The following is a 13,961-nucleotide window of genomic DNA, read 5'->3' as shown; positions in this document are numbered from 1 at the left end:
TTTGTGGTCAGAAATGTAACAAGGTAATTATTTTCACACCAGTCCTTCCGCATAATTTTTCACAGACAGCAATTTTATAAGGCATAATTATCTATTTTCACCTGCTTCATAAATTCCTCCTTTCCGTTTTGTCCCCCTGGTAAACTAGAAATTATTCAAAACTGATGCTATGCATCACAGCGTTTGGTTTCACGTGGCTGTGCACTTCCCTGTTCCTGTCTGGACACTCCCTCCATCTGATTGACCTGGTCAAGCTCTACTTGCCATCTGACCCTGCTGAGGAGAGAGAAAGTAAGTCTCTCTTAGAGGAGTCAATGAACCCCTGTCAACCACAACTCCTGTCCAGCTTCTTGGTTCCTCTCATCCCAGTGAAGAGGGTGTGACAGGTTCCCTCCTCCTTGCACAGCATGCCTGGCTGCATGACAGTCCCCTCGTCAGGAATTTTCACCAGGATCTTCCAGCTGAGGCGACTGTGTAGTGTAGGGCCACACAATGGGTTCTGCTGTGACACTCAGAGAGGGAATCAAACCTCGGCTCCTTCTGACAGCCCTTTTATTTTCAGATCTCTAACATCCTCCCATACTGGAAGCTTTGATATCTGCAGCACTCTTCACACTTTCCAGGGATATAACTAAAGCAAGTTTTAACATCGATTGAGAGTTTACTATGAGCCAGGCGCTGTGCCAAACACGCTCTAATATGATTTTGCTTAATCCTCATAACAACTCAGAAAGGCATACATTAGCATGAAGTTGTGAGACTGAAATGACAAACGTAAGAAAGTTGAGAGAGTAGACCAAGGTCACAGGGAAAGTAGGAGACACTGTCAAGACTCAAATGTGCAGCTCTAAAGTGCCCAAGGCCATGATGATTTGATAAGCTTTACCAGGACCCACTTGAGACAGCAATAGTTTAGAGATGCCAGGACTCCTCTGAGATCTCAAGCACATTAACTGAACTTAAGGAGGGGTGGTGGGAAGCCTGGTTTACAGATGATGGGTCAGAAGCACAGGTAAAACAACTTGGGGCTTGCCGGTCCCATCTAAAATGAGAGAAAGCAGTTTGGGGGACTGAGCCCTCAACTTGTGAGAGTTGCCATTTCTTCTAGGCAGACAGTGTCAGAATTAAATTAGAGGACACCCAGTGGGTGTCCATGTACAGAATTGTTTGCTTTGGTAGGGAGAAATATCCACAGCTCTTGGAGTTCTGGAAGTTTTCTGTGTTGATTGTGGTGAAATGGCAGAGGAAAAACAAGCAATGTGTTTCTCCTACAGAGTGAGGAGGAAGGAGCTTCAGCAGAAGGTCAGCAAGCCCAAAGCTCAAGGTCAGTTCCGGCTCCTCAGCCCACAACTTTCCCAACTGTCCCTGCTGGTGGAGCAGCACATGACCCTTGTCCCCTCCTCTGTCTCCTCCTTGCCTTAAGTGGCACACTGGTACTTTCTTATTGAAGGTGGTCCCCACTGTCCAGGTAGCCTGGCTTCGACAGCAAACAGGGGTGAGAAGGCACCTGTGGCCTGCTGTGGCTTCCCCCACAACTCCCACCTCAGCCCATGCACAGATTGGGAGGATGAGGCTCTTGAGGGGTCTGAGCCAGTATTGGGCCCAGGCTGGGCAAGAGAACCATCAGCCAGACACTCGTGCTGCAGATCTAGAACAGCAGGCCTGGCCAGAGGACGGAAATAAGGAAGAGAAGCTGGGTGTCCACAGGCCAGCAGAAGTCATGTGATGGCAGATTCGGAATTCAGAGCCCCAGAGTTCACTGTGCCACCTCTGAGGTCACCCAGAGCCCGCACCAGTCCCTTCCACACTGTCTTGAGGTGCACCTGCACCCTGCTGAATCTACTAACAAGGTTCAAGGACAGGGGTGCCAGGGTCTCTCAGAGGAAAAGGGAATCCCTGGTTCTTGCAATAAATTAAAAAGAAAAGGAAGAAATGTTCAAATGGGGCAACATTCTCAAAGTTCAGATGGAATAAATGAACATTTAACACTACAAAAATACAGTGAATATATATATATAGTGAATATGTGCTAGCCCCAAAAGATTAACAGGATTCATTAAAGATGTTAATTCTTAGTGTACTATGTGTTTTTGTAGCCTTGTAAGGGGGCACAATTTAAAGTTGTAATATTCTTTTAAAAATGTTCCTTATTGTTGGTGAGTGAGTGGACTGTTGACATCATCTCATTCATCTAGAGACAGGTTCCTGGGAGTTTGAGGCCTCAGTTCTTGGACTCTCCTGATGCTGCTCCCTCCTCCCACTCACAGGACCAGGGCACTGTAGATGCTCCCTGTCCTGCACGTGTTAGAATGAAAGCGCTCTCCTTCTTCCCCTGGAGTACTCCCAGTGCCAGACCCCATGCCAGACCACAATTATTTTTGGATGGGACAGATGGAAGACTTGTATTTGCAAAGTGAATAAGTCCTCCCTACCCAGCCGGCCTCTCTCAGGCTTGGCTGGGCCCCTGTACACCTGCCCTCTCTACCTGCTGGGCCAGATGGGGGCCCCAAGGCCACAGTGCAGGGCTGTGCCTTGCCTCAACCACTCCAGATATGCTCCTTGTATTTGAAAAATTATTTACTGTGGTGATGTGTGATGCCTTTTTAAGAGAACAGATGGCACCTCCAATTAGAATGCTTTAAAAGGAAACCCTAATGAGAATATAAAAGCCAACAAATTGACTTTTTCATACAGTACTTCCCTGGCACACAATAAATCAAATATATAATGAGGCTCAATAAAATAATAGCTTTATTTATACTTGTTTTGCCTGGCATGGTGTTGCACCCCAACCCTGCTCTCTGGGTCTCCTCAATAAGCACTGTGCCCCTTGCAGGTGGAGGTTGAAGATGGATGGTGCATTCAGGAGCTGTTGGGCCTGGCCACCACAGCCACATGAAGATTGGAGCTATCTATTTCTAGTCTGAGCCTGGTGCTCTATATCTGGGGGTTGAAGAAGTAGGGCTATGTAAAGGTATGGCAGCCGTGAGAGACACACAGGCAAGTCCAGCTCCATCCTGCTCTGGGTAAGGAAGGTGCTCCTAACCCCTAAAACTGGACTCAGGATATGGGTAGGTAGAGTGGATCTACCATGGATAGACTGGAGGCTTCATTTCTTTCCAGGAATTGTTCTTATTTGTTTATATATGTCAGATAAAGTGGCTGGAAGACAAAACTTCAGAAATAAATGAGAGAGGTGATAGAGCAAGGGGGACAGTTGCGCATTAGCATTCTGAGCATCTGATCACTGGCCTCCCTTCCTTCTGGTAGCCTTATTCAAAAGTGGGTTGGATTTACAGTGTATGTCTGCTAAAGTGGGAAGCTGGAAGTCTCAGGCGTCTACAGGCATGAATCAATGTGCAGAGGAAGCCTGAATAGTGATGGGATCATGAGCAAAGGTGGAGGGGACTGTGTTCAGGAGGTGAGCCGTGAGACCCTGGGCAAATGCTCTGGACATCAAGGAGACTGGTTATCAACCTGGACCCCCGAGCAGTAGCTATTTGGCATCCATAAGTGTCTTCTAATGAAGAAGCATTAAACAATGCTTTGGAGGCTCATGGGAGACCCTCCCCCAGCGGAGTCTCAGACCTCAATGGAGGATACACCTCCACAGAAAGAAAGTTTTCAGAAATGGAATTATTTCTGTTAATCTCTACCCACCAGAGAAAGAGGTCTGGGGAAAATCAGTTTACAAGAGGATGAGCTTTTCCTCAGCTCAAATCTATAAGCATTGATCGAGCCCAGGACCTTGATCTAGAAGACACTTTCATTCCTCCTCTGTACCCAGCAAAGGTTACATTTGCTACAAGGAAGAATTTAGAAATTCTTCCACTCACAGTCCAGTTATTTTTTTTTTTTCTGTCCATCAAACGGCAAGTATATATGAAATGTCCCTCTGTGGCCTTGTGCCCTGGGGGGTGGGTACAAGAGATTGGGTTCCCAGAGGTGTAAGGGATGGTCCTTGCTCATAGCAAGTCAAGCCAGTGCATACAATGCAGAAAAGAAAGTTCTAGCATGATTAGAGGCTCACCTGGAGTATTGATCCCAGCCCCTGTTAGGAATACTGAAAAGAGAGATCATCACTATTTCAGACTGTAACCCTTAGGGAAAGAGGAACAAACTCTCTAGAATGCTGCACACAGACAGAGTAGTGTCTCCTGCCTCCTGTGATTATGGAGGGAAGGCTTGGAGGAAACCACCCCTGACCCCGCCAGGAGAGCAGAGCTGCCTTCAGCTTTGGCTGGATGACTGGCTTTCCCTGTAAAACAGATAACAAGTGAGGGGATGAATCTGCTGCATGTACATTCTTGGAATTAATGCCTCATAGATGCACTCTGTAGTCATCTTCTGATCTTGTTCTTTAGAAGAACACAGGTGCTGGCATCAGGAGGAACACAGGACGATGAATATGTGGTGCTGGCACAGAAGGACCCTCATTTGGTAGTGAGGATAAGTCAATCAGAGAGTAACTGGACAATTAATAAAATCATGAGAGCTTTAGGGGAAGCATCATGGCAGATATATAGGAATCCCTGTGACGAGAGGAGACTTTCAGCTGTGGGGACCAGAAGGGGATTGGAGGAGAAGTCTGGAAGAGTTTACTAAGAGTTGCAGTATTCTAGTGGATTTTGAGATTGCACTCACTGTACTCTCCAAGCTGGCATTTTAACCATCTGATGGCCAGAACTTGTCCTTCTGGGGTGAGAACTTGGCCCTCCCACCTGGTAGGAGTACAGAAGAAAGAGCATAATCCTGACCTTGAGCAGAGAGAAGGGTTCCATACCCTGCAGCACAAGAGCTTTCTATTTCAGCACCACGGCCAGCACTTCTGCATTGCACTGCAAGGAGAGGATGTGTTCTCTCTCCTACCCGGGGGGTCCACCATGGGCACTGTCAAGGACCCCAACCCCCGCTCCCAGCCAAAAGCCCCTACGAGACACTTACTAGTGCATGCCACTTCCGGGGGATCAAAATCTGCTCGGTAATAGCCAGTCCGACAGGTGCAGATAGGAGATGCCTCTGAAGGAGAACGGCTGTTGGAGGGACAGTGGGAACAGCCCTCAGCTTCCTGGCTGGCCTTGAATGTCCCTGCAGGACAGGCTGGAACACAAAGAGATTATGTGAGAATTAATGAAACAGTAGCAGCTTCCTGGCATTGGAAAGTAAAGGATTCTGCCCTCCTAAATGGGATATGGTGAGCACCACATTTGGAGAAACTTCTCAATACTTCCAGTTCTTCAACCATCCATAGTGAAATACACCTTCCTGGAACCAATGGCCTCTCTCACTGGAACAATGAGAAAAATGATTCTTCCCTCTTAGGTGTGTCAAAGATTTAATTAATAAAAATGAATCTACTGTGTAGCTCTTTGCCTGGGACCTAAGTGCTCTGGACACAGTTGGTTTCCTCGCCTTTCCACCTGCTTAACAGCCAGGGCCTTGCCCTGAGCCATTCATTGGAGGAATCTAGCCCTAAAGCCTCAGAAGGAAAGGGGTCCTGGTAGACTGTGGACCAGATCTATGGTTCTCAAATGCCATGTTGCGACACACAGGAAAGACACAGTGAGGTGTTATGAATGACAGTAAAGGACTGAAACCCATGAGTGACTCTTTAAAAAGAAATTAAAGTGGCTTCAACGTTACTGCCTTAACAACATCCTTCTCCCTTAACTGCATTTTGATGTGCTTGCAGGGGTGGGGCAGGAAAAGAACGGCTTTGCACGCCGTGCACCAGCGAATGTGTCATGCACTTGGTATCATCTGTCATGCAGACGGCAATGGGAAAGGTTGGAAACACCTGCTACAGCTCGGTGCCTACCCAAGATGATCTCACTTTGAAGCAGCTCTCTCTAGTTCACTGTGGGATCAGCCTAGGGTCATGTCCTGCAACATCTGCCTTCAGATGGCCCCTTAGCCTTTGAGCATGTCTCCTCTACAGAAACCCTCAAGTCTGGACAGCTGGTCTCCTTGCTGATCTCTCAAAAAGTGTGAGCCTACCTGTTCTACTTCTCTGAGGCCTTCCTCACTCTCTCAGTCCCAAACTCTTCCTGTCCCCATAAGACCTGCTCTGGCTCATCCTCCTTTGAGACTGGATAAAACTCACTGTTTCTTCAACACACCTCACTCATTCATGTGATAAACATTTACTGTCCACTTCCCAAGAACCTGAGCTTGGGGATGTGGCCCACTTTTAAGGACCTCTTGATCTATTAGAGTCACACTGTTACAATACAATGTGATTGTTACCTTACCAGAAGTACCATGAGAATGGCTTCTACTTATACAAAACTCATCTTCCCAAATATATTGTTCCCTCCTGGAAAGTGCCGAGCATTCTTTAATAATAGCAGTAGCCACCATCTGCTAACTCGTCTTGCTAAGTGCTTTACATGTCTTACTCTATGGGGTGGCTATTATTATCTCCATTCTGCTAATGAGGAAACTGGGACCTGGAGAGGTTACAAAAGTTACCCAGGATATCACAGTGGGAGAAATGATAGTGATGATAGACATATAAGTTCTCTGAAAAACATCCACCACTTTTCTGCCCAGACAATAAGGAAGAATGGTTTCTTTCCTTGGCTGTGAATGTTTTCCCAGTCTGATGCTCACTTAAAGTGAGTAAATGGTTTCAGTTACTTTGGATGTGCCCTGGGGTGGGAGCCCATCCTGAGAAGCAACCTTTATGAAATGGAATGCTCTGGAATGGTGTATTCTGTGTAATACAAGTTCTCTGGGTTTTTTTTAACACCTATTGTTTTTGCAAAAGGGGTCTGTGGTAAGACATTTTGAAAGTGTGAATCCACAAGGTTAATTTTGTTTTTTAATTGCAGCATTCCTCAGAACTTCACAAAACGATAAGATATAGAATATTATATCTTTTTTCACCAAAAAGCCCTTCTTTGCATCCCCTGGGACTCACTTTCCATGAATACACAGTTAGATGTGACTTCCTAATTGTCAGGAAATAACAATTTCTGCTGTAACCCAAGTACAAACAGACCACTTGCTGACCTCTCTCAGCACATTCAAAAGAAACTTCTCTGAAGAAAGAAAAAAAAGAAATTAGCTCAACTATTTACTAAATAATCAATCAATAAAACACCAAAGCAGAAAACCCTGAGTGACAGACCCTGAATGCCCTAGAGTTTGGCTTCCTAATCTATCTTACCAACGTCAAGCAAAAGCCTCCCCTACCTTCCTCCCCACCACCACCCCCACCTCTCCTTTTCATCTTTCCAAATTCACCGTCTTCCTCTGTAGAACACCCAGCCCTTTTTGTTGTCATTCTCCAACAATTCTGACCCCTCTAAGTTTTGGAGCCAAGGAGCACAGACAAGTCCCGGCCCTGCTACCTGGTTGCAGAAAGACTCAGGCATTTGTATTTGGTCCCTGCCATTTTCTTAATGTATCAGCCTAAGAAGAACGAAGTGTTTTCACTTTCTTTCCAGCACTCAAAGCCCTCTTCACTTTACATTTAATATGTTAACAGCACAATCATCCTGATATCCACAAGTGGCAGAAGGATTTGCACAGAGCCTTTCTCTGAGATTTCTGATGGAGGATGGCAGTTCCGAGAGGCCACACGGGGAGGAAATGGAGGAGAGTGGGTCCCAGCTGGACTTTAGGGAAAGGGGCTCAGACAGAGGTGGGGTGGGAGGTGCCAGAAGTGGGGTGGTCTGACTCTTCCTCCCCAGAGAAGTGAGCCCTGGAAATTCTGGATCTGCTTCCTGTCTCTGCTGTTCTTACTAGGGTGAACTCTAGCAAGTTATATAATCTCCCAGAGTCTCAGTTTGCTCATCTGTATAAAAGGATCCACAAGACATCTATCTTCTCACAACTCAAATACCAAATGCAGCCACCAGTAATGTGTGTGCCACCAATGCTGATAACCCTCCATCCCGATTGTAAAGTTGGAATACAAAACCCAGAATATAAATTTGCAGTTCCAAAGAGGGCAAATAAATCCTGGAGCCAAATGGGAAGAAGGCGTTTCTGCGTAGGTTATTTCTGTTTGGCTAATTGGCGAGTCATTAGATCTATAAAATATATTTTAGCCTATAATTACAGAATGGATGGATTTCCTCAATATTCAGATTTCATTAATATATTGTTAAAATCTGTGTCTAGGCATCTCCTAATTTATGAAGAAGCAATCTTCCTAAATTCACTTGTCCAATCTTCAGATTGTAACTTGTAACCACGCTGGCCTTATATTTTGTCATTGAATGAATGCTTTAGATAATGGTTCAAAGTGGCAGGCTGGTCCACAAATCCTCTGTAACTCATCTGGTATTAGACACCACTAATAAGAAAGAGAAGTTAACCATGTTGCTATTTTACTAAAAAATATGCCTTCCCTTGGGGAAAAAAAACACAACAGTTTTAATTGGAGCTTTGCAGTTAATGCTGACAAAGAACACATAGGCCAAGAGAAGCAAATGCAAATGACCCTCAAGGTCAGGTAAGTCACTTGGCACACACAGAATGCAGCTGGGGATGGGTAATATAGTAGGGAATGGTGGGGACTTTGGCAGCCAGGAGCCTGCACATCTTCTGTCTCAAAAATAATAAACACTGTGATCACCTAACCAAATACACCTTAGCACTTTCAACCAATTTCAAGGTGGATAACACAGTTCTTTGCTTAATATTTCAAACCTCAGGGGGTTGCCATTCTTGATACAGGATGATGGTCAGTGCTATTCCTAAAGTTATGAGCTCCTCATTTCTGCCACCAGCCAGGTGTCAAGCTGGAGGAGAGGGCAGTGAGCAGATGGGGTTGTGGGATTTGGGGAACTTCACCCCTGATGAGGGATGCAAGGGGTTGCTGCTTCTGCTACAGCAGTGCGCATGTTCTAGCTGTGTGTGAACAGGGGACCCGTCATCCAGGATGCACACCTTTGGGGATCTTTCCTTGTAGTGATATTTCTAAGAAATGTCTTTTTGTGGCAGCCAGGAGGCAAGTTTCCAAAGGCAGAGAGACCCTGATCAAGAAGGACAAAGCCAGAGGAACTGGAGAATTAGGAAGGGAAATTGGGTCAGAAAGGGTCTAGCCTAGGATCTCAACAGGGAGAGTTTCATTACTATTCCAGGAGGTGGGTGGGAAGAGAAGAGCCACAAACAGCTTGCTGTGCATCAGTGGAAGACCTTGTTCAGAGGGATACCTGTAAAGGAGGCTGTGTGTTGCTGACATGGATGTGGCCCACAATTGCTTTGTTTTCTTAAGAAAGAGGGGAGGGGTTTTCTGCCCTTCTTTGCAAATGCTCAGAGTTCAGATAAGAGATCCAGGCTAAATTTGCAGAGTCAAAGCAGCTGGGTACCCCCCTTACACCTCCTTTCCATCCCTGACTTGAGCAGAGGAAAGAGACAAGACCCTTACCCCACCCCTAAACCAATGTCTTGCTCCTTCTGCTAGGCAAAACACACATTTTCTCCTGCTTCAAGCAACAAGAGGCAGATCCATGTCACCTCTAGCTGGTATCCAGAAGGTCACCTTGAAACGGCCACCCAACTTCTCAGCGCCTCCAAGATGTAACAAATTACCCGCTGCTTACAATGCTCTTGAGGACGCCCCTCCCCTCCTGTCCCTGCACGAAGATGCCCAGTGACACTGAATCCATCACCTACAGTACTATTACTTTATAAAGAAACAGATTAAGTGTCTCATAAACAGAGCAGTGATTGGGATAATGGAAGGCGCCTCTCGCCCCATCTGCAGCATCAGGTTATGAAGCATTTCCAAGCAGCCAGGAAGAGGAAATTAATAGAAGCAAGAGGGAATAACCACTTTTATGCAATTTCCTCAGGAGATAGTGGACCATCTAATCTTTATTGGGGCCCTTTAACCTGTCACTCAGCACTCACCAGAGCCTCTTTAGCTCGCACAATTTTTCTTGATATCTAAGGAAGATAAGATGAAAACCTCCCAACATTATTTTATAATTTTTGAAGGTGGAGGGTGCACGTTGCTTCTGCTCCTCCTCCCTCGATGGAGGCCTCTGAAAACATTTTTATGCAGCAGAAATATGGGAGAGCTTAACTATTCCCAGTGCATGGTCCAGGGGGTCAGAGCTATTCTGCAGGAAGAAAGTCTCTCCTTGCATTTTAAATGTGGTTCTTCCCTCCACCGCTGCCTCCTGTCCTTGCTCTTTCTTTTTAATAATCTGATTACTTCTCCTGATCTAATTTTTTTTCCCCAAATGAGTTTGCAAAGGTTCATGCCAATGAATATTCATCCGCTGCTTAAGAAACGGGTGCCATTTTCTCCAAGCAGGTGCAGCCCAGCAGCTGGCTCTGGGTGGTCTGCCTGCCTCTCGGGGTGACAGTGAGAGGGGTGAGGCACAGACTTCAGCCCAGGACTCATTGCTCCCTGGACCTCCCCTTACCTCCATGCTTTGCTCCCACTCTCTAAAGAAGCCAAAGTGCCTCTCATGGCTGCTGCTAATGAGAGTAGTATGGGTATGGGAAGAGGTGGGTGTGGAGGAGATGGGTCACAATTCTGCACAGCTCTTCCCATAGGTCTTGTGGCCTCTCATTGATCCTGGCATCTAGAGTCCCTCTTGCAGCCAAATGTCTCCATCACCTTCATGTTACTGGTGGCTAACACTATGGGTTCTTGACTCTGAAAATCCAGACAAGGGTCTCCCTGACACGTGGTGCCACTGAGGTGCCTGTGCTGGGATTCCCCTGTTTACTCTCAAAAGTGACCTCTGTTTTTCCCCTGAATAACATTGGGACATACCATGGGGACCCAGGGCCTTATGGGAGCACCCAGTTCTCCTGATATTCATGGCAATGCTGAGAAAGCTGAGAGCAAAGAAGTGGTGACCATCTATCTATCCGTCCATTCATCCAGCTACTGTTCCAGCTCTCTGAAAGTTGGCGCAAGGTCTTGTCATCTCTATATTGTCCTTTCTGTCATGCTTAGCACATAGACATGCTCATTCTATGGCTAATTGACCTGAATGTTCACCAAAGGCCTGCTGTGACGAGACCCAGATGGTAAAAGCTATGACAATAATAACAACAACAATAAATATGATCTTGATATAGAGTGTGTGAGGTGATGGGCACTTCCATACAGAGTGTATATCCTTATAGATTTCCAGCAGTGTTATTTGATGATGCCTATTAAAAGCTTCAAGATATTCCAAGCTTTGATTCAATAATTCTACTTCTAAAGATTTATTCTAAAGAAAAAGCAAGCAGATGTGAGAAGAGAGTTTTGTTCATGGATGTTCATCACAGTGTTATAACAAAAAAGGAGGGAAGAAGGGAGGGAGAAGGGAAGAAAGAAGGACTTAGAAGTCTAAAAAGAAGGTATTCCCTAAACAAATCATGAAACATTAATGTAATGGCATACTATACAACCATTAAAATTTTGTGGGGAAAATATTTGAAAAATGGGTTTCAAAACTATATATGTAGTATGAACTTCATTATATGCACACACACCATGCTCACTAAAATGAAAAATGGGATTGGTGGTATTACTGGTGATTATGGCTTTTCTGTTACACACACACACACACACACACACACACACACACACACATATATGTATTTATATGTCCAAACCTTTGATTCAACTATATACATATATGTATGTGTGTATGTATACCTTTCATAAACAAAGAAAATCTCATTTACTACATTTATTTCATTATTATTATTATTATTATTATTATTATTATTATTATTATTATTATTATTATTTTGGTACCAGGGATTGAACCCAGGTGTGCTTAACCACTGAGCAACATCCACAGCCTTTTTTCTTTTTTCTTTGGAGGCAGGGTCTCACTGAGTGGCTCAAGGCCTTGCTAAGTTGCTGAGGCTGGCCTTGAACATGCACCATTGCACTCAGCTTCATTCAGTGCATTTTGGAAATTTTCAGAAGACACAGAAGTATGGATGTCCAACTCTGATCCCCGGGAGCTGAGCTGGGCAGGGAAGGACAGAGAGGGCCATGTACTGATAAAAAGTCTACAGGATGTGCTTGTGCCAGAGGTCTTTAGAGGAAGGAGAGAGTGGAAGGGAGCTGGGAATTCTGGGGAAATCCCATCTGGGGAAGAGCGGATGTAGGAATGGAAGCGTGAGGCCAAGGGAAAGGAGTGCACCAAGACTTAGGGACACAGGACCCCAGCTTCCCTGGGAAACTGTGCAGGAGCTGTACCTGTGTCCAGGACCACAAAGCATTTAGAGGCCTACGGTGGGAGGTGGGCGGGGGCATTTTCCTTTCTATATCCACCTGGGCATGTGAAGCCAAATAAGCCTCTAGTTCTTGCCTCCCTGGGCCCGGTGCCAGCCGTAATGGCCTGTGCAGTTGGGACACTTAGCTCTGTCAGACACTTGTATCACTCATGGTGACACTTGCTGAAATTGATGAATAGAGCAGGCCTCATGACATAGACCAGACTGTGACTTGCAGTGCTCTTCGGCTGCTCAGAGAGTAGCAGCCATGAACGTAGAATGTAGCAGGGTGGAAGTTGTTGAAGAAGTGGGGTCAAGGTGGGGGGGGGGGCTTTGCCATGACGGAAAGGGGAGATCATGGGTCAAGATAGGTGGAGGAATAAGGTCCCAAGAGGAGAAGGGTAGGTCCTCAGATCCTCACTGCTGTTTGCTTCCTATTACACACCAGAGCCAAGGCCCTTTCTAGCAGTGGGAAGCTGATTTGGGCATCAAAGCCCTTAGAAACAAGTCCAGGACTGGACACTGCAATCCTGGCTAAAAGACAGTGGTTGGAGAGTGGGGGTAGCTTCTAATGATCAAGGTCAGTGGTTCTCAAGCTGTGGGTTAAGGCTAGCACTGCTATGGACTGAACATTTGCCCTCCCCCACTTAGAATCACATGCTGGTATTCAGAGGTAGGGCCTGTGGGATAATGTCATGACATGGAGCCCTCATAAATGGGATTAGTGCTCTTATAGGAAGAGATGGAAAACAGGTTGCTTTCTCTCTGTTCTCGGCCTTGTGAAAATACCAGAAGGCAGTCATCTGCAAACCAAGAAGAGGGCCCTCACCAGATACCAGATCTGTTGGCATCTTGATCTTGTACTTCCCAGCATCCAGAATTGAGAGGAAATAACTGTCTGTTGTTGAAGTCACCCAGTTGGTGGTGAATTTGTTACAGAGACCAAACTAAGGCAAGCAGCATCCGCATTATCTGGAAACTTGGAGAAATATAGAATCTGGGACCTTAATCCTGACCTGCTGAATTAGGAAATCCAGGGATGGGTCTTGAGTTTCACCAAGCCCGCAAGGTAACAATGGCACAGTGACAGTCTGGGAACTGCTGCTGTAGGCCACCTGGTGGAACAGAGCCACCGTGACCTTGATTCCAAAAAGTTGACATTTCCTGGAGTGTGAATTTTTTTTTTATAATACGTTGATATTTTTTAAAAAATATTTTTTAGTTATCAATAGACATTTATTTATTTATTTGTGTTGCTGAGAATCAAACCTAGTGCCTCACACATGCTAGGCAAGTGCTCTACCACTGAACCGCAGCCCCAGCCCAGTCCTGGAGTGTGAAGTTTTAATTAACTCACCCTTTGAACCTCAGGCTCCTCACAGTATCAAAGGATGCCAAGGTAACCTCTTTCTCCTAGCTAGTGAAGATCAGCGTGAAGCTGACAAAATTCCTGGAATAAATAGCAACGAGATGTTTTCTGCAAGGATCCAGGCTAAATATTTTCATCAATTTGCTCATTTTTTTTAGAAAGTATTTATTAACTACTTATTGTATGCAGGGAGCTGGGCTAGGCACTGGGATTGATCAGTAGAGGTTCTAGTGGGGGAAGGCAGCCTCTCCATGGGCAATTCCAACCCATGAGATCAGTGTGGTCTAGGGAGGCCACAGCAGAGTCCTAAATCCATCTGGGAGAGTCTCCGAGAAGTGATATCTAAGTGATGATGTAAGAATGAGCAAGAGTCATACTGACTGGTAGAGGGGATGTG

At 45.6% G+C, this 13,961-nt stretch overlaps 1 protein-coding gene across 2 annotated transcripts in view; it reads right to left on the bottom strand.

Moving 5' to 3' along the window:
* Positions 1–13,961, bottom strand: part of EPHB1 (EPH receptor B1) — a 425,417-nt gene that overhangs the window by 132,723 nt on the left and 278,733 nt on the right. For both annotated transcript variants that reach the window (XM_081301892.1, XM_081301891.1), the window contains exon 4: positions 4,945–5,100. In XM_081301892.1, the coding sequence (XP_081158018.1) occupies positions 4,945–5,100 (156 nt within the window). The remainder of the gene's footprint in view (positions 1–4,944; positions 5,101–13,961) is intronic.

The sequence above is a fragment of the Spermophilus citellus genome (genome assembly GCF_964194105.1).
Source record: "Spermophilus citellus genome assembly, chromosome: 7".
NCBI lineage: Eukaryota > Metazoa > Chordata > Mammalia > Rodentia > Sciuridae > Spermophilus > Spermophilus citellus.
The sequence above is the reverse complement of the archived record's forward strand: the minus strand, read 5'-3'. Positions and strand labels throughout refer to the sequence as shown.